Here is a 23,086-nt window from a genome sequence, read left to right on the forward strand (position 1 = left end):
TAAAAGATTCTTTTGTGGAACAAAGGTGAAGCTAAGAGGAAGCTACAGGTGAAGACATGAAGCATCAATATGAAGTTGGGAGGACAGGAAGAGAGAGCGTAAAAGAAAGTGAGGGCAAGGAGGAGGGCAAGAGCATTCATCCAGCACATGGAATCAGTCGAAGAAATCAATTTTTAATTTGGCCATCAGGATGGCAAAGCCGTTGGTGTACCAACGGAGCTCCCGTGCACTTAATTACACAAAGCTGCCCCTGAGAAAGGGAAGATGGGAGGCAGAAAGAAAGAGATGGAAAGAACTGATGAGAGAGGCAGGAAGAGTGACAAAGATGAGTACATGAGGAGAGGATGGTGTGAAACGGGCGATAGCAAGGTCACTGTCTGCGAGACACACAGGGTGGTGGAGGTTGCAGTGGAGAGACAGATGGTGACATATACAGAAGAGAAGAGAGGAATCTGTGGAAACAAGACTTGGGGGCTGAGGAGCAGAGAGACCTGATTTCACACCCCACCTCTCTGATTAGGAGCCTAAGGAAACACACATCACCCAGTGTATGATCATAGCATGTGGGTGACTTTGAACACATGGAGGCGCACATACACAGAGAGCAAATAAAAACTTCATAGGGCTTCAGTGTCTCTTTTGATTCCTTTTTATTCTTCTTCTGCTGCGCTGTTCCTTTGGATTTCTACTGCCTGGAGGGTGCTGGCCGAGCGTATCAAAGGCATTTGACCACGGTGGCAGCATGAAAGCCTTGCCCTGGACCATAACACAACTGATAATCCGAGCTGTGCCACAGAACAAGCACTGCCTAACCCCCAACCACTCACTTTCTTCTTTTCCTTTAGCTGCTACAGCTCTACCTGGTGCTCTCAGTTGCTCTCATTGCAGCTTTTCTCAATAGCTTTCTGGGTGTGGTTACTTTTCTGGCTCAGTTTAGTCTTAAAAGCTTGACCTCAGCTGGAAATTACAAACCGTAAGGCTCAAATGCTAGAAAAACAGCCTAAGCTTAAGCTTCTAGTAAGTTCACGTCTGGGTCATATATCTTTCTGGCCTGTCACCAAACAGATGTTCAGCTATTGAGTCTAAAATCTATTACTTTAAGTCATAATTCTGAGAATAGAGTAAACTATACTGAAATTAATTGCTGTTCTTGATCCTCATAGGGGAAATTTCTCATGAGCTACATTGAATCTCCAGTGTTACACTGGAGATTCAATGTAGCTTGGGGGTACAGGCAAGAAGTCCAAAAGTAAATACATAAAAAACTAACACAAGCCCCCAGATGCAAACACAGGAAGTGTACTGTGGAGTCAGATATCCAAATAGCCAAAGAGTTCTCAAAAGAAGGAAAGTTATTTCTTGCTGTGCTTAACCAAACAGGAGCTACTACTTTAAAAAACGAAGGCGAACATGAATACTAATATCTGATGGTTACAGTAACAAAACTTCCCTTGCTCCCTTTTCTTTGTACAATATGTCATCTGTGTCAAAAACCATCTTGTTTTCATTAAATTACCCTCAAATTAACCTTTTTTTCCACTGTGCAGTCCAGTCAAATGGAAAGACTTTTTGTTGCAGTCACACCTTCTCTCCCTTAGCTTTAAATAGGAGATTACACAAATTAAATGATCAAGTCTTAAGACATCTGTTCTTACTTTTCATTTCTAAAAGTTTGGTCACACTGGCTCTTTAATATCGATTTCTTTTGTTACTATTAGCTCTTACCACTATCTTTTTTTAACATTTAGGCAATTTGCCTTTCTTGTGCTCTGTCTGTACACTGACTGTAAATCCAGCCTTGTCTTGATGAGACAGAGGACTGTTAAATGCCTAGGGAAGTTTAAGACCCGCAAGGGATTCTTCTGATAGCAACCCAAATAATGAAAGTGTAATTCTACAGGGATAATTAAGTTAGAGATAGGGTGATTACTGTGCGATCCATTAAAAGTGATGGCAAAAGTAATTACTTATTCAATCAGCATGGTTTTATGAGGGAATGCGATGGCACCATGTTGCGTTGCCTCTATACAAGTCATTACATTTACAAGGGCATAGCACTTTGAGCTGTGATTGGTTCTCTTGACAGCTTGTTCAGCCACGAATTAAGGCCTTGGTGAAAATAAAAGTAATTTTTTATCAAAGTTGAGTTGAAATAAAAATTTTAAAAGGCAACTGTCCTCTATATATCCATCCACAAATATGAGTGGACGTGTATAGCTACAAATTGTCATCTGTCTGTGTTCTGCAGTGTGGTTAGAAAGAGAGAGACTTCAAAGGGATTCAGGAAGCTCTCTGTCTGACACCTCCTACTCTCACATATGGGAGTTATAACTGCCCAGACGGATGATTCTCCAGAGAAAGTGTCAGTCAACACAAATGTGTTTCTGTAAATATGTGTGATGATACCATGCAACAAACTGTGTCATTTGTTCTCACTTTGTCTAAAAGAATAAAAAATGCTTCTAATTCCACACTGGGGTTTTTGAGCCACTCCTCATTTCATTACATTTTGCTTCTGAGGAGCCAGACTTTGTAAGACTTGAAAAATTGTTCTTTAGGTTTTTTGAAGGTTTTTCAGTTTTTCTTTGGACACTGGCTACCATTTTCAGTCCAGTCATTTTACCTAATCAAACTGGAGAAATAGAAGACAAAAGAAGAACTGGCAGGTTTAAAAAACTATCAAAGCAGACAAACAGTGTCTGAACGTCATGTCCAAAGCTTCATCAGAAATGGTCCTATAGAAAGCGTGACCAACCTGTTCTGAAGGAAGGGAGACAAGGAGAAAATGCTCAAGTACGGATGAACTGGTCTGAAAATTATTAGCAACAGGTCATTTTAAATTTTGGTTTAAATCACTATAAATATGCACGACAGAGGTGAAGAAAGATGTACAAAAGTGCACAACAGATCTCTGCAGCCATCTGCAAAACAGACGGTGGTTCTGTCATGGTTTGGGATTACATTTCAGTCAATGGTGTGGGAGATCTCTCACAGCAAAGTACTGTCAGATTTCTGTTTGCCATGCAATACCATCTGGAAAGTACCTGATACATAGGGTATAGCCCTTTGCTAAATTTTGACAATGATCAACGGTCAATGATTTCACAATGGAACACTATCAGTCAACATTATTCTGTCAAGATGCCGCACATAATCTTGACAGTGGAACAAAAGGTAGCCAACACCCAAAGAAGAGCTTTGAAAGAAAAGCATCTGGACTTTCCTTGAAGATGTTTCACCTCTCATCCAAGAAGCTTCCTCATTTCTAAGAGCGATTGGTGGAGAGTCCCAGATTTTAAACCCTATGGGAATGTCCCCAAGAAGGTCACGGACCCCGTAATAATCCTCTACCTAATCTGGGACTCTCCACTAGTTGCTCTTAGAACTGAAGAAGCTTTTCGGATGAGAGGTGAAGCAGCCTCAAGGAAACTTACCTACCTCGTACCTACCTCGTACCAACCTCGTACCTACCTAGTCAAAGGTCAACACACCAAGAAAAATGCAAATTTCAATTGGTTTGTTCATAAGAGTTTAAATATTAAGCACTTTACACTTACATCTTTCAGGCAGCCCATGAAGTTGTTGCTGACTGGAGATCCAGGCAGGTCTGCAGTGTTTGGACTACCTCCAATGTAGAAGAAGTCGTCAGAGCCCAACATAGTGTAATCTTCCTGGGTGTAACCAGTAGTGGTCAAAATACCATCAACTGAGATGGTCACCTGGCAAAGGCATGTCCCAAAAGAGACAGAAAAGAACAGATAGAAAGAGAGAGAAATATAGAGCAGCAAAAGACAGAAAAAATAAAATAATAAGAAAGGAGAGAAATTAAGAGAAATGGGAGGAAAAACAAGGAAGAAATTGGATTAAACACAAATGCTTGATTGGGTTGCATCTTAAATTGTATCGCTCAGTTGGTGGTTTTTTGGTGTTGGTCAGACTGAGGGCTTTCACTCTAGAGTGCAGTTGCTAAAGGTAAACCAGTGGAACAACTGTGTGCCAAATGTCTCATCACTACCAGTGGTAGAATAACTAACCTGGTTTAGCAAACTCAGTGCAAAGACCCTAATCTATAGCCTCAAGAATTAACATTTCAGTCATGAACACTAAAAACAGCTATCTAAACCACACACTATGAATTTAAAGTTACATAAGTACAAGAACTTGACCTTTAAACAAGCACCATGTTTAAAATGTCAACTGGGCTTTCCCTATGATTGGCATAGCTACGTTGTAACACTCTTCATTTACAGAGCTACCAGTAAAAATGACTTCCCTTTTTAATATTTAATTGCCTCCAGTTTCATATTTTGTGCAAGGTTATACATTCTTTGCTGAATTTTGATTGGCGACAGGAGCACCAGGTGGAATCCAGAATCAAACACACGGCTGCAAGCTAATGGTGTGAGATAATGTGTGAACTGAAGTGCAGACATGATGCCCCCCATTTTTTTGACATCTCTGGGGATCTACTAAGTTTTGTATTTTTTTAATGTGATATAATATACTGACATCATTTTAAAGTTTTTTTTTTATACTGATTCCCTCTTCTACTTTTTTACTATTAATAGAACATCATTAAAAGAAATACAACAGCATGTGTAGGGAACACTCCTGCAGTGTAAGACTAGTCCCTAAAACATGAGGTGAGAAAGCTCTTTTCATGTTACACTTGACCTTATCCCATCATTACAAATAATACCTGAAGAGTAAATGAAAATAAGAAATCATATATATACTAGTATGAAACAAGAAAGCATCTCTCCTCCACAGATTTTCAAGGAGTCTTCACAAAAACCCTTGTATTTTTACATTATACTTATTACAATGAAGCAAATTGTAGTTGTTTAGGAAAAATACTAAAATCTATCATTTACTTAATTGTATTTCATCACAACTGTATTTAGTATTGGTACAACAGCGATGATCATATACAAACACCCTGCCAAATCCTGATGTTTGATTCGGGAGAGACTTTTGCAGTTAGTGACCAATTTATGGTCTAATTATCCTAAAAGAGCTGGCCTGGGCGAAAGCGAAGCACTCCAGTCTCTGATTCAACATCTGTTATTCTGCATAAACGTACAAATGCAGCACTGCTGGGAGCCACACACACAACCATCTGGCTTTCATTACCTTTGCATACTACAAAGTGCCGGTAGCACTAAATTTCACCATTTCATCAAGTTCCAGCTTTACATTTGGGTCAGTTAATTGTCAAGTAAGATCTAGAAATGGTGCTTTCCTTTAGCATGTCCTTTAACAATATTCAAAAGCAGTGAATTCAGTTAGCCAAAACATCAGTTATCCTCTATGAAAACATAAAATATGCTTAAATTTATTATAAGATACAGGTCCACAACTATAGCTGTGGCAACTGTAACCAAAAAGAAACCTTAGCAACTGCACTCCAAAGATTTTATCTCCCCAGCTGAGTTCTTATCTTCTGTTTTCCTTGACATTTTTCTTTTTTTTCCCGTACTTCCCTTTGTAAGAGGGCAACTCATTTTTATGTCTGCTGTTGCTACTTGGTGAGAAAGATGAATCACATTGGCCAGAAGTATCTGGCATGATGAATCTGCAGTTCACAGTGCTGGTATGTTGGGGTCATCTTTGGAGATCTCGGATAGGGATTTCAACAGGAACACTTCATTTGTCCCAAAGTGACAAGAGAGACCTTTACTGGCTATAGAGAAGAAATGGGTGGGAGGGGAATTGTTACTATAGGCAATGTCAAACATGTTCCTACTACTGTGGTTGAACTATATAGCCATGGTATTACCATTTCTTCAAAAAAGCAGATTGGAAATGTCATAGGGTAGGGAAATATCCCGTAAACCTTTTAAAATAAAGGGGTTGGCAAAAGTGCTGAAAGACACTAATATTGACTATGGCTAGGCCCATGGAAGTTTTGGGATAATATTGGGATTGTTGATGGCACATCTCAGTCAATCAATAAACTTACTCAGATAATGGGAAAACAGCAGTGACTAGCTGCCAGACACCTATAGAGTTCCCGGCAATGTGTATGTTGTTTCTCTTCCCCTCACTTTCTTCCCAGATTGTACTCCTTAATATGTTAAAAGCTTTAAACACGTGTGATTTATTTAATAAACTGTCTGAGGCAATCTTGTTATATTACTGATTTATTGTTTGATCAGAGGTTAGACTTAAACAACATTAAAAGCCCCATGTAGACAATGTGTCGAAATACTAAAATAAGCACATTAAAGGTTGTCCGAAAAAGGAAAAAAACAACAACTTTGTAATAATTCACAAGAGTTAGTGTTTCAACCAGGATACACACTCATTCATTTGACAAAATTACAAGCCCTTGCATCACTGGCCACACAGGAAGGAAGGAAGGAAGGGCTTGATGGTATCAGTGGTTGCTAGTTGAAATACACCGCATGCGTTCCCATCTTAAATAATCTGCTATAAATGTATTCAGACTGTTCTTTGAATAAGCGCAAAGTAAAATATTCCCATTCTATGAGAGAGTCTCTGGTTGCTTTTTCTCTCTGAGAGTTGTTTTTGAATTCAAATTAAAATGAAAAAATGTAAATGTGGACATTTGACTAAACAAAGTGTGCAACACTTATAAGCATAAGTACTGATCAACTTAAAAAAACTAGACTCTCTGAATCGATCTCATAGAGTTGGATCCAAGTCCTTCCTTCTCAGTCTATCTTTTAGACAAGCGGCTCCTTGTGCACTCAACTTTTAATTGCAATAGTGCAATTAAAATTTGTCTTTATATGCAACTTTCTCATCAATTTCAAAATTATGCTGCCAACAACTGTTATTTCTTCTCCTGGGGAAAAAAATAGCATCCTGTGTGCACACAGCATATGGCTTGAATATTATTTGGTGTAATTGTGTGATCACAGTTTCTTTCTTGAAACAAAGCTTAATGTGAAATTCTAGGAAGGAAGGATGACAAATATAAAACTGTATCAGATTAATTAGCACATTTCTAGCATTCTTCTCTGTTCTTTTTTGTGTGAACGTCATTCTTCCATCCTTTCTCATGTGCCTCCAACAAGCAGCACATACACCACATAGAGCACATAATAGACAGACTTAACTCAAGCCCCAGCTGCAGCCTTTATTGGATTCTTGTTTTTTACCCAGCTGCTCTCCAGATACCTGTTTAGCCCTGTACATACAGAAAACTAAGTAGACCTTGCTAAACTCTGCTGAACTGATTGCCCCAGGTATAAAAGACACACTGAAGATGTTTACAGCTGAATACACTATGAAGAGATTGGCACAGCTCTAGGGTTCAAATCATGAGAAGCAATCTATTTCACCCACTCGCATGCTGCTGAACTTGATTCTTTTAAGCTATTAACCTCTGCTTTCAGCCACTCTCTCATGTCTGCTTGTTCCTCATAAATCAACATCTACCAACAAACTAGGTTTTTTTGGTTATCTTTTAAATAGGACTTTAAATGTAGTGTATTCCAAACCAGATGTGGTTTCTATGGACATTTTGATTGACCATAACTCTAACTAATTCTATGAATGCTACAGTCACAATTGGGAAAACAGTAATTGGAAACTGTGGCACAATCAAAAGTATTGCCACTATGTCCAATAACCTTCCAACCTTGATGACTTTGAAATGGTTCAAAGATGAGTACCAGGAATGCAGCCACAGTCAGCTGTCTACAAAGTAACTTTGATGCATCATGATGACAGTAACATTGCAATTAGATGGAATCCGTCTCCTATCAGTTTGTGATTGAATAAGGCCAAGTCACCAATCTGTTGTCATCTACATACACAGAAATTCACATTAACTACTTACATTTGAGGAAAGTAAGAAACAATGACTCAATACTCACCCAAAGAATAAAAATGAAAGTGAAAAAGAACATTAGAATATGCCTAACCATACTGGTTACGTACGGAAGTTGTACGGTTTCCATATATAAGAAAAATTAATTTTCACTTTGTATCAGTCATCCACGATTGCTTCATGTTCTACCTAAAATTCAACAACAGCCATTATTTTGACCATCCAATCTTCATAATGCCCATTTGTCAGAGATTGCTTTCCTTTCAGTACCATCACTCCTTTAATACACTAATCCATGCAGGGGGACAAGTTTACATAGAAATGTATCACTTACCCTTGCTGGAACAACATCTGATTACTGTCACAGGTCTTTTAAAAAAAGGAACAATGTGTTATCTGTTGGAGTTGAAACAGTATATTACACAGACAAGAATGCATTCCCACCCACGCGATGGGTTTCCATAGGTGTCTGGCAGCTCGTCAAAAGTCCTAATTAGTCGCAAATTGAGAAAGCCCTATTTTTGAACATTAATGCTTACACTTTAATGTGCAGTTTTGACACGTAAACCCTGAAGTGACGAACTAAGCTACACTCCTAAGTTAGTAAAGACATGGGGGGGAGGGTTAGGAAGCTTGGGGCGAGTGCCATTTGCGCAAGAGAGAGGGGCAAGGTTTTAAACTATGTGCCGAAAAGAGTTAAAAGGGTTGGAGGGTGAACAAAATCGGTTAGTACTTTTGTAAGTAAGGGAAAGTCAGACACAAAAATGGTTGTTAGTACAGTTACAACAAAGGTTTTATCCAAACAGTAGATTAGTAACAATTTAGTCATAGTGAAAAAAGTATGTGAGGATTCTTTAAAAGTCCTCTGCAATTTGATTGCTCAAACCAGATCCAGATTTAGACTGAATGTGTTATTTCAAGTGACAAGGGTTTGTTTGGTTAAGAAGAAACAAAATGAATCCATACAAGCTAACAGGGTGACGCACAAGCCATGCACTTAAATAAAAAAGATGACAGGAAAGATGGGCTTGGAGAATTCATTGAGACACAACACAAAAAGGTCGACTATTAAAAGAAATATATAACGTAAACCATCTGGCAAAATGCAGCAAAATGGGTGAATTTAATCGCAGGGCATCACGACACCAGACAAATGGGAAAAGGAAAAGCAAGAGAGCTTTTAGTGTTCGGGGTTTTAGACAAGAAGGCAACATAAAAAAAATGCATCTACACACGTGTACAACAAACTGACACGTGCTGGGATACAGCAGCATTTACACCCTATAAGAATGCTGATGTGAACACTTCTAGCCAATAGAATCATGCAGACATGGTGCAGGAATACAGCCACTGGATACTCAGTTTGGAGGTGGAAGTTGGACAAAATGGGACCGGAGTAAACAATCACAGATGGAATCCACATACACGAGAGGGTTTTTTAAAGAATAGGAAAAACTGAGAGGGGAGAGAAGATGTTCAAATTCTGGTCAAAGTATAGTAAAGAAAGTGTTCCAATAGCAGGAAAAAGCTTTTCACCACTGTCCACGTCCTTCATGATATTGGGCACAGGAAAAAAAACAACATCCATGCTCGTGATTGCAGTTCTCATTATGCCTCTGCTACAATTTCACAACAGCATTTCTGAGTTGAAAATTGCTTTATCACTTTTGTCAAATTTGAACCAAGACTCAGTGAGTCACTACCAGATACAGTGGCTTTCTGCACATAACACTTTTCTTTTCCAACTCATGGGATTTGATGGATTGGCCAGATTTATTCCTTGGGGCATCAATTCTTTATTCACCAGAAAATGAAAATCTGTCTCCCCTCGTTACTTTTTCCCTTTTTTTGTTTCAGCAAGATAATGTGTGAGGTCATTATTCATTTTAGTAAGTTAATTTTGAAGTTAAAATTATATAAGAAATAAAACAAAGTATAATAAAATAAAATAAAATAAATAAAAACAATAAGGAGAATGCGGCTAACATGTCTTATGGCCATATTGATTTTAGTAGGACAACTGATATATGTATGTATATACGTTAGCCATGATATATACATATACATATATACTCAATGCAATCTTTGTATCAAAAAACAACAACAACAAAAAAGAAGATCGGAGGGGATAGGAGTCTTTTCATGCAAGGGGTGAGGGCAGTAAAGTACAAGAAATATAAGTTAGTGTTAGTGTTAATGAGGGGTCGATCGTACACAGATTTTTCCCAGTCACTTCCCTTTATGTCTGCATTGATGGGCAGACAGTTTCCTTCATTGATTGGGCAAGTCCAGTGAAAGCAAGTAAAGCTGGCTCTAGCTACACACTGATGGCAGCATTACTGTTATGTACTAAGGCCTAAATAAGATTTCAGTAATGTCTTTGTTTACGTATTTTTAAATATAAAGCTCTACGAGTTATTTTGCCAAACTTTCCCAACTTTGCTGGTAATTCAATGTAAAACTGTCTGATCATCCCTGCACCTGTGTTCAGGGAACTAACTGTTCATGAAAACATTTTATTATGTGCGCACATCGTTGTGTAAGAGAGGAAGTCTGTTCAGGTACAAGACTGAGAACAGCCCCAGGTTGACCATAAATCAGCCTAAGGCCACTAATGGGATCAAGCCCTCATTTGAAGCCTTCTTTACAGTGAGGGCTTTGACCGATAAATCAAGAGCTGTAAATAATCTTCATGACTCTATAAACCATAAGACGGCAAACCTAGATTACAGGGCACTCAATAACATGCCAAATGAATCTAACTGAAATAGCATAGCAAAACAGTGTCTTTAGTGGCATTTCTCTCACACTTTTTAAAATATTGGGAGAAAAATGATACAAAAACAGAAAGCGAAAAATGTATTTTTACTTCCTTTCACTGGAATGGCCAGAGTAGGCTGCTTGAAAAGTCTGCTGTGTACGTTCACTTCAAGGGTTCTTCTTAAAAAAATAAAAAATAAATTCAAAAAAGGGAACAGGGAATAACAAAATATAGTTTCTCAGCAAAATTTTAGAATGCTAAATTGAGAAAATATCTTGCGTAATGATTCTTTATTTCTTCATACGGATAGTGTTTGAAAAAGAAGAACAAATAAAAGACAAAGAAAATAAACAACAACCAAAAAAATAAAAAAATAAAAACTGATATAATTCCTATATCTTTTCTTTTGAGCAGACCTCATTGGATGAAAACATTAAGTCTTAACAGGAAAGGGAAACTGGATGGCAATAAAAAGCGGTTAACATATATAAATACAGAGAGAGGGCTAAAATAAAAACAGAAAGGTGGAGTTTTTCCAGCTACCTTGGAATTGATGGAGGATTGTACTTTCAGTAAAGCAAACAGAATAGAAAGAGGTAACGGAAAACCCAGGGCAAACCAAAGTGTAAGACAATTAGAATGATATCTACCATATAATGCAGTTTGTTTACCATAGCGTGTCCAATGCCTGCGTGCTTCAGGAGAAAACAGGGGGAGGAGAAAGAAAAAAAAATGACAAACCTTAAAAAAACTCAAAACATACCTAAACCCCGAAAAAAGTGGGAAAGAAAAAAACGAATCGCCTTTGGTAAAATCAGGCAATTTGATTGTAAAAAGAATAGTGAAAAAGAAAATATTATTTTTTATATAGCTGTAGTAGAACATCCAAATAAAGAAATAAAGAAAGCAATTGTAAGCAACTATTTCGTTTTTAAGGGTCATTTTCAAAATAAAATTCATTAAAAAATAAAAGGTATAAAAGGATAACAGTACATTTGTTAGTATGTAAGTCGCAAGTTAATTAGAGAAAACAACAGATGGTTTACATTCCGTGAATGACACAGTGTTAGTTGTTGAAATCATAAAAGGTAAGGGAAAAGAAAATTCACCCATGAAAGTAATCAAATTGGAAGAATTCTGAACCATGTTAGTAAGAGAGACAAGAGTTAGCAAATCAACTTCCACAGAGGGGATTTGGGCAGTTTTGATGGGGAGGTTTATTTTGAAAGCGGGAGGGAATGAGGGAAAAGTACATCAGTATTAGTATTCACTCTGGCAGACTAATCTGTTCAGTGGGCTTGCTGTCGGTAGGGTGTCGTTTTTGATGACTTGAAAAGGTGCAATTATCTATTATAAGCAAAATTTCCACAAGTAGTCATTTAGGGCTGCTGTGATGTATGCAAGGGAAGACAAAAAAGAAATTACTCCATTGTAAAAAAAAAACTTCAATTATGGAAGAAAATACAGTATAAGCATTTAGGAAAATGGAATTAATTCAGCATATACTTAAAAGAGTGAGAAAGGCTGAAGGATAGAGAGGAAGAGAAAGAAAGACAGAAAGGTTCACGGGTGGTTCTGGTGTCTGCAACAACCTGAAAAAGACAGATGTTCGTTTAGTCATTTGAATCATTTCCACTGTAAAGAGGAAAGCTCGCAGTCCCTAAAAAATGAAATAGTGAGCATGGAATGACGTGTTAGTCCTCTCTGTACATTCAGTGTCCTTCTGTCTTTAAATGTCATGTCACTGATCTTATGAAAATTTTGCATTATTTGAGGCTTTAGTTTCATGTTGTACATTAACAGAAAATTCAATTTCTCACACCATGCAAAAGGTATTAAGACTCAACTATGCAAGTGGAGCATTAACACTTCAAAAAGGTAAATGGTGTTCTGGAATTTTTCCTCCGAACAAAGTGGACATATTGAATATTGATTTTAACATTTTAACTGCTGTGAAGGATCACAGCTGACACACACACTGGTAGAAGGAGTTCTCTCCTCAAATCCCAGTTGTACGTTAGGTCATCCGATTTTACACAGAGTAATTAACTTGCCAGAAGCACAATGTCAAATTAAAAGAACTATATATCAAAAAAAAGCTCCAAGTAATGCTGATAATAAAAATAATGGAAATTTCAACCATCATTTGTATGTGAGCCTTGTATTATCTACAGCAGTGCTGTACATGATACAAGTGTGTCTGTGTGTGGGATAGATTACTGTGTATTCATGCCATCTGTGTGGGAGCTGAATGTAAGTGGTGACCATGACGAAGGTCTTTCCCATGAGGCTAACTGGCCAAACTGAAGCTTCAAGCACACCCACTCTTTGATCTGGGGTCACAATAAAGTGCTGTCACCAGTCACCCGCTGTGTCTAATGACTTCTCTTAATCCATTAATTAGGCAAAGGAGTATTCAGTGGTGGGTGTAAATTTGCATACAAGCACCACAATGAACTCTCTGAACACTGTCTCTGAACTTACAAAACATTATAAATATGATAGGAGGCTTTAAAAAAGCACATACCTAAGCAGCAGCTTAAAGGGAGATGCCCAGACCTTCCTCTCTCCAGCAATCACATCTAGCTCTTCCACTAGGATGCTGAGGTATTTACAAGCCATCTGAGATACATAATCTATCTAACATGTACTGGGTTTACCCTGAGGTTTCCTCCTGCTAACCCAGGAGGCTTCTAAGCATCCTAGGTACACATTTAGCCCATTTTAACTGGACCCTACTAATATGAGAGCATTAAAAAAAAAAAAACCCTGTTAAAAGTTAAATTAACATTTAAAGTTTAATCAATTAATCAAAATACAAGTCTGAAATGCTGAAATGTATTCAAACTAAGAAAAGTAAAAGGAAGCTCTTATCAACTATTTTTGTCCAAAGCAAACTGAACCGCATGCTATAATAACATAATAATAAAGTAATATTAGTACACATGAGCAAAACTGTTTTGTTGTTGTTGTTTCGTTTTCTTTTACTTTTGAACTTTGTCACCACATGGACAATCACTACTCACGATAATTTTTTTCTTCAGAACTCCAGTAGATTTTCTTTGTGTGCCTGTGCTGCTCTGAGCTTTACTAGCTAAACAAAAAACATACTGGGCAAGCTAACCAGTATTTTCATGCAGGGTTTGAATAACACATGTTAGCTTTACATTTCCAGTTTATCAGATGCCATGGAGCAGCCCTTAGCTGTTATAATAATCTTCCTTCTTCCTCTTCTGCCCCATTTTTCTTACATCTTAATCCTAAGTAGAGTTATCTGGCCCTGTTTTCTCTCCCTGGGAAATACAGCATCTTTAGCTAGCAGACACACTGTGTAACAAACTGCACATAATATTTATGAGTTTGTTAATACTTTTTGAGCAGAGAGAAACATTGCAATTGAAATTAACATGCGAAAAACTATGTCCCCCCAGTTATGCTCACTCCTTTTCTGTAGCACTAGCTAGATGCTGAAATACAAGGACCCCAACTTGTAGACAAAACACCATTTTAACTGCTCAGTATAGCGCTGTAAAATATTTTTTGCCTCTCTTTTTTTTCTTTTGTCTTTTCTGTATTATTGTTACATCATTTAAGCCTAAATTAGCTTGATTGAAGACTTGCAGTGATGTAAAATAAAAACTTCTCTCAAATGCAAAAACCCTAAAGTAAAGAGCCTGTTTTGAAATTGTTAGGAGTAAAAAAAAAAAATACAGATATTTGTGTAAAAATGTAGGGAGTAAAAGTAAAAACTTCCTACTTAAGTCAACACATCGTCTGGCAGAATTTCACTTCGCCTCTTTTACCAACTGTAGGTGAGGGCAGGAATGTAAATCTACCATGATATGAAAAAATATTTGCCCACTTACTGATTTCTTATTTTCTTGCATATTTGTCACACTTACATATTTCAGTTCATCAAACAAATCTTAATATTAGACAAAGGTAACTGTGGTAAATGATGATTTAATTTATTAAGGGGGGAAAAAAACCTACCTGCCATATGTGAAAAAGTAATTGCCCTCTAAACCGATTATCCGACATGCCATCCTTGCCAACAAGAACTGGAGTAAATTTGGCTCACTCTTCTTTGCAGAATTGTTTTAAATCAGCTACATTGAAGGGGTTTTAATCCAGATTTAATCAAACTTTACCTAGGCCTCTGCAACACTTGGTCTCCAGTTTTCTGGTAGCTAGCATAATTCATGTTTCCATCAATCAAAGCAGGTTGCCCAGGTTCTGAAGCAGCAAAGCAGCCCCCCACCATCACACTACCACCACCACATCTTTGTGTTACTGTACCAGTAAACTGTCAAATTTATCTTCACTTAGCTCTCTCTTCACCACAACAGACCATTACAACATCCACATCACTGCAGGTGCTGCAACACCATCTGTCAATCTCACACTCAAGTCTTCCACCACCATGAACGAAACCATGACAACAATGGCTTTAGACTGAAAGATGCTAATTTTCATCCCCACCGCTATGCACTCTGCTGCAAACCAGAGCTGTACGATGCATAGGTGCCAGTGCAAGACAGGCTCTCCACCTTTCTGTTCTTTTCCCTATAGATCATCAACTGTGTTTAGGTTTGAAGGTGGTGGTGAAGTCAAAACCAGTATGCACAGCCCAGTGTGGTGAACAGATCTGTATGCTCAGGTTTTTCCTCTTGAATCTTAAAAAGGTGGTATGTGAAACTTTAATACTGGGACAATCGGAAACTGTGGAAACAAATGGAAAAAAAGATCTATATTTTAGAACTGCAATGTACTTTTTGACACTCTCTATATACATATAAATTAAGAACAAGGAAAATGACATGCAATCTATTTTTTTTAAAAATGTAGAAATAACAGTTTTATTCACATCAATTTATTTCCTTGCAATCATCTACATGTGGTCCCATTCCTTGTTCCTCCCTATCACTCACATCAGCAGTTCACAGACTTAATACTCAATGTCATAAAACGTCACAGTTAGGAACAGATCTAACACAATGGGTGTAAATGAATTGTACATGGAGCATATGTGTGGTTTTCTGGGCTAAAAATTAAAACATACATTGTGATCTTTAAAAAATTCCATGAACTTACAAAAATGGATTATAATATGCCAACTTTAGGCCAACAGGGTCAACACATGTTCAGTCATGGATAATAGATTATGACTGAGGTGGCTGATAAAGGTTAGCAGGCTGCTACAACTTTTTGGGGTTTTTGTTTTGTTTTGGTTTACTCAACCATTAAGCAAAAGAAAGTCTACACCGGGAGTTAGAGTAGTGATATGATTTAAAAAAAAATAATAAATGGAAAGCACAAAATGAATACACTAACAGACGAGAAGTCACGCGTGAAAGTCGATGTGTAGAGGCAAAACCATTGTAAAGACTTTTTACAGCAGGCTTGAGAACCTTAAGTACTGCTAAACTAGCGCTCCACTGTCAAGATCAATCGTGCAGAAAATTAAACTTTTGTTCTACTTTTGCTCTCATGTGGCAGACAGAATGGTATGGCAACCAGTTGGTTTTCAGGGATCTCTGTCTTGATTTTCCCACTTGTGTGTTGAGACATTTTAGAAATGTTTGCAGCACTGCTATAGGAGAAGGCTGTGAGTGCTAGTGGCAGTGGTGATGATAGCGTTACAGAAATACCTGAGCAATTGGGATTGCCAAATATTAAAGTCGGCAAGGGATTTTGGAAAACTATAATGCAAGAGTATATAATGCAAATTTGACTCTCTTACAGTGTATTTCCTCATCTACCCATCCTATTAAACTCTCAAACCCAGCATGCCTGGAGCTCCTGCTGTGACAGTCCATTGCCCTCTCTGTAATTGACCCATCTGGGAAAACAAAGACTGTGAATGCTGATATGTGCTGATGGAGCATAAATCTTCCGCTCATGTAAACAACCACAGGCCCAGACAAACAACTTTGTGTTGCATCTGTCTCAAAGGACCCCCTGAATTGACAAATCATGTACTAAATCTGATACCGAAGTAGGAAAGGTCTAGAAATGAGCTTGTGTTAATATAAACATGGTAACTACTGTCTGTGCTTTGTAGCGGTGCACTTAACAGGTGAAACAGTCGACATGTCTCTGTCACTGTGTGGAGAAAACCAACAGGATGCCAGCCAGAGTTAGCCGAGATGTAAAATGATGCTTTGTTGAGTTGCTGATCTTTTACACACTCATCATGCTGGCCATTACTGAACTGTGGCCACCAGCGAATAAGCTGAATAAATATTTAATGACAAAGCTCTGCAAATGATCAATGGATAGCGCAGTGGAGCCAAGATTCCCAGGCCAGATAGATTTATCACTGTAACTGAGAAAGTTCTAAGACTGATGACCATTCTCGCACAAATTTCCAATTCAAGCCTTTCAAAATACTGAATAACAATAATATTGCAATGGTTGGAATAGGTGTTGTTTGTCTTAAGGTGAAAATTTGAAGCCTGAATTAGTGGCTAGTGACACATGGATTTTTTGGGGGGGGCAGCCATGACTGTGAGCATGCATATTATATACACCTTTGTGCCCGGTTGGCTGTTTGTGCGCGTGTGGTGTATCGGGCTGTCGTCACTAACACAGACACTGCAGGTGACCCTGTCAGACGGCGTGCAGCTGGGCTTCGATACAAAATAGCTCTTTCAGGTACATTTGGTTCTGCATTCATTCCAATCATGTGGCATTCAGTCAAGTCTCCATCTCTCCAAGTCTGGCTCCAAGTAATGGAAACTGGCAGACAGGCTTCAGGTGCAAATATAAATGTCACTCCAATTACAGCAGAGAGAAGTCTGCAAACAAACAGCAGGAGGGTGTGTGCTTCTGCATAGCTATGTGGGTGTAGGAAAGTATAAGTGCGTGAAAATTGCAGCAGAGCAACACAGACATGGTGTAAATGGTCATAATTCTCTCTTTTCCCATCTCTGGCTTTCTTCTTTCTTTTCAAATCACATTCTCATAAAAAGAGGCAAAGTTCAAGGTCAATCCACAAGTGTAATGGCTGAGAATTTAAAATCTTCCAGTTTCAAAATCACATGTTTTTTTAAAGATGTACTTTACAATGTTTCTTTGAACATCCATCCGATAAAACAAAAACACTAATTGAAGTTTTACTGGACTATTTTGAGGATGCTTTTCATCTCCAAGTTTGTGCCACAGTCGTCGCCAGGCTTTGCACAGTTCTCGAAATGCCACTCAGTCTGAGAAAATGCTCACATTCTTTTCTATAGACAGATGGCTCAACTAACTAAACAAAGCATTGCAATTTAAGAATTTATAATAAAAGATGAAATGAATAGTTTACATTTATTTCTCCCTCTAACTCTTAAAATGCATTTTGATCCAGTTTGTGAGCGCGCTGCTATAGCAGCTGAACATGAATATGCATGTTTTAGAGAGAGTAGCTCAAGCTGTTCATAATTGTTTATATTTTGTATGCACTTCTGAGCACCCTTCATAAGAATAAAATGTTGCAGCTAGGCTGGAGAGAATCAAGCGCATAATGAAATGAGAAAAGGGACTTTCGAGAATGAAACTAAACGGAGAAAAAACAAATCGCAACAAAAGACATCAACTGTAAAGGTGTGAGGCTCTGCTGTTTGTCCCTGAGGATTAAAGTGAAAGGGTGTCATTTCAGAGTGAGGATTCTGCACAAATACAGAATTATAAAAAGTAGCATGGTGTTGACAACCTGGACACAAGCCGTAATAAAGACACCAGTTTCGTCACCAATAACTGTACGACAGACTGTGACAGGATTAGACTGTATATTATTAAAAGCTGACGGCTAAATCCAGAGCAGATAAAATCTAATTAAAATTCAGTTCAATTATATTTTATTTATGTAGTGCCAAATCACAGCAACACATTTTATAATGTAAGCTAAAGACTACAGAGGAAACCCCAACAATCAATGACCCTCTGTGAGCAAGTATTTGGTGACAGTGGGAAGGAAAAACTTCCATTAATGGGAAGTTTAATTGCATTAAAACAATTCCTGATATGGATGCATTTGGATGCTCACAGCTGATATCTCATTTTTCCATACAGATCCATTTTGTGTCATTCAAATATGTTCACTACCAATGTTTTATTGCTTCTTACAAGCCCCTCTCTCCTAATTCACTTCCTTTGTTCATGACTTATCCTGTGTTCCACCATAATCTCTGTTTCAATCTCTTACCTGTTTCTGTCTCACCAGCATTTTATTACCTGTTTCCACCTGTTTGAATGTGCTAATGGTGCATAGATCTGTTTTCTGATTATAGGTCTCTGAGGCAGAGGGATGAATAAACATTAAAGTGCTGGAGCAGGTAGTGACAAATGAGGCTGATGACTGAGAGTGTGTGGAAATGCAGGCTCATATGCTAATGCAGTGGAGATGTGATGCAAATGAGTTTTCTTTCCCTCTGAAATGCACTAAAACCCCCCCCTTATTGGTATCAAACAGCTGAGCTGATGTTTTAACATGAAGTGTTTGTAATTTAGGAAATGCATAGATAGGACCTGCGCTTGAGGTGTCAACCAGCATAGGGAAAGCGACACAGTAGAGAAAAAAAGAAGTAACAACGATATTTTTTTAAAAAAAAAATCCTAAATGCACATCCTCCTACATGCACATGATGACGGCACCCCCATATCTTCTCAGCATGGCTGGAACACATTAGGAATACTTAAAATGTCATTGGCAGAAAATGGAGAGCGGATTACAGGGGTGTTAGTGTGCCATTTTGTACATCAAACAAATCCACTACCCATGCTTGTCTTGAAAAGCAATTTCTATCATCACCATAAAAGTGCGTGCTGTGTGTGTTGGCATAGACGAGCACTCTAAATAGCATTTTTGATTTAGCTAGAAGAGCTTCAATGATTCATTTTGCTAAAATATGTTGACATTATTGAGATAGCTGGCGATAGCATGGAAGCCCAGGGTTCCAGTTGCATCAGGAACCAATCAGAAACCTGTCAATCATTAGGTTAATTTGCTCCTGTCATGCAACATTTTCTTTTTTCTTATTGCACTTACACACATGGGATGAAGGCATTATGTTTCCCAAACCTTTCAACCACTTGTTTATCAATAATATCACAGCATTTAATGGCAGGACTAAGCTGAAGGAAAGGGGTTAATGCAGCACTGCAGCCAGGGATGATTCACTACCCAACAGGATGGCAGACACCGTTGCTAAGTGACAAATTGCTGGAAAGAATGGAACCGAGAGATAGAGTGAAAATGAGAGAGAGAGGGTGGGGAAGATGAGCAGGAGAGAAATTGATTGGCTCTCTCTTAGGAATTCTGGCTGCTTCTTGGAGGAAGGTTGGATGAGAGGGGAGGGTGGATGAGGGCCAGACGGATGGAGGATGAAGAAAAGGGAGGGTTATTGCAGCTGATCATGCCTTACAGAAAAGGCTAAAATACAGTCTTAACAAGCCTGAGACAGATATACAAAGAGCAGGTAATGGGGGGGAGTGTACTAGCATCTGGATTTGATTAAAGGGAGAGGGACAGCATTTTGACCTCTCTTTCTAGAGTACATATATATATATATGTGTGTGTGTGTGTGTGCAAAATATTTATATATTTAAAGAAAATAAGAATGGGAAAACGATCTTACACACCACCCATGTCAGTCTTAAATATGGTAATGTCACAGTAGCAGGCATTACATTTAAATGAGTGCATGGCTTTGGTATGCTACAGTACATTTAGCAATACCACATTTTCAGAAGAAGTAATGCTTTCAACACAAAAAACAATGACAAAGAAGCTTTGGGATTTTCAGTCATTTTGAGCAATTCAACTGTGACTGCTTCTTTTGGAAATTAAAACCTTTCTTAGGTAGAGTGAAAGGATGTATGTAAACATAATGTGAGCTGTGCACCGAATGTGAACGCATGCAGCTAGCATCAGTGTCTATCCGTTACGGAGGACATGCATGCAAAATTGCAGAGGTTCAGGGTTTTATGGGGTTTGTCTGTGCACGTGTTTATTTGTGGCACTAGTGAGTGCTGTGTTTTGATCCTCCTGCATGTAGGTACGCTCCTTCCCCCTGTGGAGTGTGGCTATCTCCAGTCTATTATCGGAATTGTGGTAAAAAGGCTCAGAGAGGCTGCATTTAGCAGCGAGCCTGTTTGTACCTTCCATACTATGGCAGTGTATTCTCTCTTTCTGCTGGAAAGACAATGCTAAGTTTTCTTTGATTTGTGCCTTATTTGAGGTTACTTAATTGTTTCTGGTAAGAACCCAGAGGTTCGCTGCTGCACACTAGCATAGTGGCTTTGGGGCGACATTTTGTAACTAAATCCCCTTGAAAAATAATTGCAATTTCTCTCATTTGATAATAGCTTTGATTCCATTGTTTCTAAGCTAACTATAACTTTTTTCTTTTAATTCAGAGATAGCACTTCGTATAGCACTTTTTTTTAAAGAAGGAAAGAAATCTGCCCGGTCGTTTCATTGCATTCTGAAGGATGTGAAGCAGTGCACAAAGCCTGCTGTACTGTATGTGTAAAAGATTAGAATTCAACATGACCTTTGCTTAACTCGACCCTCGCACAGATCAAAGCCCTTCAGCTCAAGATGAACTCTGGGTCAGTGGTTGAACATCAGGCCCATACACTTAGCACTAAAAGAACATAAAAAATTGTTTGATCTTTTCATTAATTCTATAGCTGCTTTGTTGCAGTTATATGGTGAGGTGCACGGGTGGGAAACTTAAACATCAAGGCTGACAGAAAGGGAGAGTCCTATTCTGTCCTAGCTAAAGAGAGGAAAAGAGAGGAAAGGGTGACAGTGACACAAGAAGGAAAATGGGATAGCAAAAAAACCGAGATATTGAGTTCAAAGGTCTCCCTCTCTCTCTAGGTGCTGGATAAGATACAGACCCAGTTCTGGGACTCAATGGATGTTGAATCTTTTGATTGTAAAGTCACATTGGGGAATTAAAAGGACACTTTCCTCTGTTCTTGTGTTTGTACTACAGAACAAACCATTGTCTCCCCCTCTTGTGCCCCCCACCCCCCATCGCTGCACTTCATTCCCCACTCTCTGTTGTGCACAAAACTGCTCTTTCACTCTCCCACAAGCAAAAAATAGAGAAATACAAGTGTTTATTTCCTTCCTTCTGTCAGCATGTGTCTCATATTTCCTCTGATGGCCTGTGGGACCCAAATGCCTGTTAAGCATTACAGTATGTGGGCCATTTTGATCATTCAAGTAATCGTCAACACAGAAAGTTTGCCCTCCAACAATAAAAATAAGTCTACTAAGCGATGCCCATCCAGCATATTCCCTGGAACTGCATCATAGTTTTCTTAACAAATCACGGAATGGGTGCATATGTGTGGTAGATGATGGAAAAATGCACTTACCACCAAGTGCCAGAGGCCTGTTAAGGAAAAATGCTTACATGCTTGCATACACTGGGCTTCCACTTAATCCTTTGTCCTTCATTTATCATGCGTGAACAAAACAGACATCATACACTTACAGCTGATGCTTGACACTGCTCTTTTTGTTTAACTTTTAAATCTATGGGGATAATGCTGATGCAAGTAAACAGCTGGCAGGGCTTTCTGTTCAGCGGTAACCTGTCCTGTTTCTGTGCTATAAAAAAGCAATCAAATAAAGACATAGCCAGTCACAAGCCCTGGATTTGCTACTGTTGCTCTGTAAAACACACAGACTCATAAAATGAGTTGGCTCCAGTGGTGTTACAGTACAGTTTCATTAGTTCACAAATATATACCGGTGGCCTTAATGTCATCCATCTTTTAATCATGTGCATATGTGTGAATCTTAGTCTTCTGAAAATGTAAGAGGGAGGTATAAGGAAAAGGAAATAATGTTTCTTGTTTATTCTCAGAGTTGAATCTCAAGCATCTTTTATCCAACTAGATTTCCAGCCTCTCACTTGACCAAATTAAAAAAATGTATTTATCTTCTCTCCCTGACTATAATATTATGCATGACACAGAAGGGGAACATATTAATCATGAAGAGAATATCAATTTTAAAGATGAAGAAAGTGCTTAATGGGTCTTTTGCCAATTGTAACTCTAATTTCCATACTTTTTCTTAGGCTTCGAACCTGAACTACATTCTCCTTCAGTGACCAATAAAAGACAGATTCCCACTTCAGGGGTGTACGTGTCCAGTAAAAGACAGAGAATCATATGTACTGTCACCCAAGCTTCCTCGGGGATCCCTCCAGACTCCTCTGAGCAGAAATGGGAACACTGGAGCAGCTTTCATGATGGCAGTTTGCACCACTTTCTGGGTAATGTAAGGAGCGAGGAGAAAGAAACAATCATTTAGGGGTAAATGGCAAGCACCTATTATGTCTGCAGGGCTTCTGGGAAACTCATACAAGGAATTGAAAAGATCTGAAAATCAATGCTCACTGACCATATGGTACAGTGGAAATGAGTAGTTTTATTTAAAATTGGATGCATTAGGTGAGAGAGAGGCCTAAACTGCTGAGTAGCGTGGCATTGCAAACTTAATATTTGACCCA

General features: G+C 38.4%; 1 protein-coding gene across 1 annotated transcript in view; it reads right to left on the bottom strand.

Moving 5' to 3' along the window:
- nrxn2b (neurexin 2b) overlaps positions 1-23,086 on the bottom strand; it is a 643,742-nt gene that overhangs the window by 338,097 nt on the left and 282,559 nt on the right. The window contains 2 exon segments of the mRNA XM_025905407.1: positions 3,558-3,719; positions 11,213-11,257. Coding sequence (XP_025761192.1) covers positions 3,558-3,719; positions 11,213-11,257 — 207 coding nt within the window.

The sequence above is a fragment of the Oreochromis niloticus genome, linkage group LG3, assembly GCF_001858045.2.
Source record: "Oreochromis niloticus isolate F11D_XX linkage group LG3, O_niloticus_UMD_NMBU, whole genome shotgun sequence".
Lineage (NCBI taxonomy): Eukaryota > Metazoa > Chordata > Actinopteri > Cichliformes > Cichlidae > Oreochromis > Oreochromis niloticus.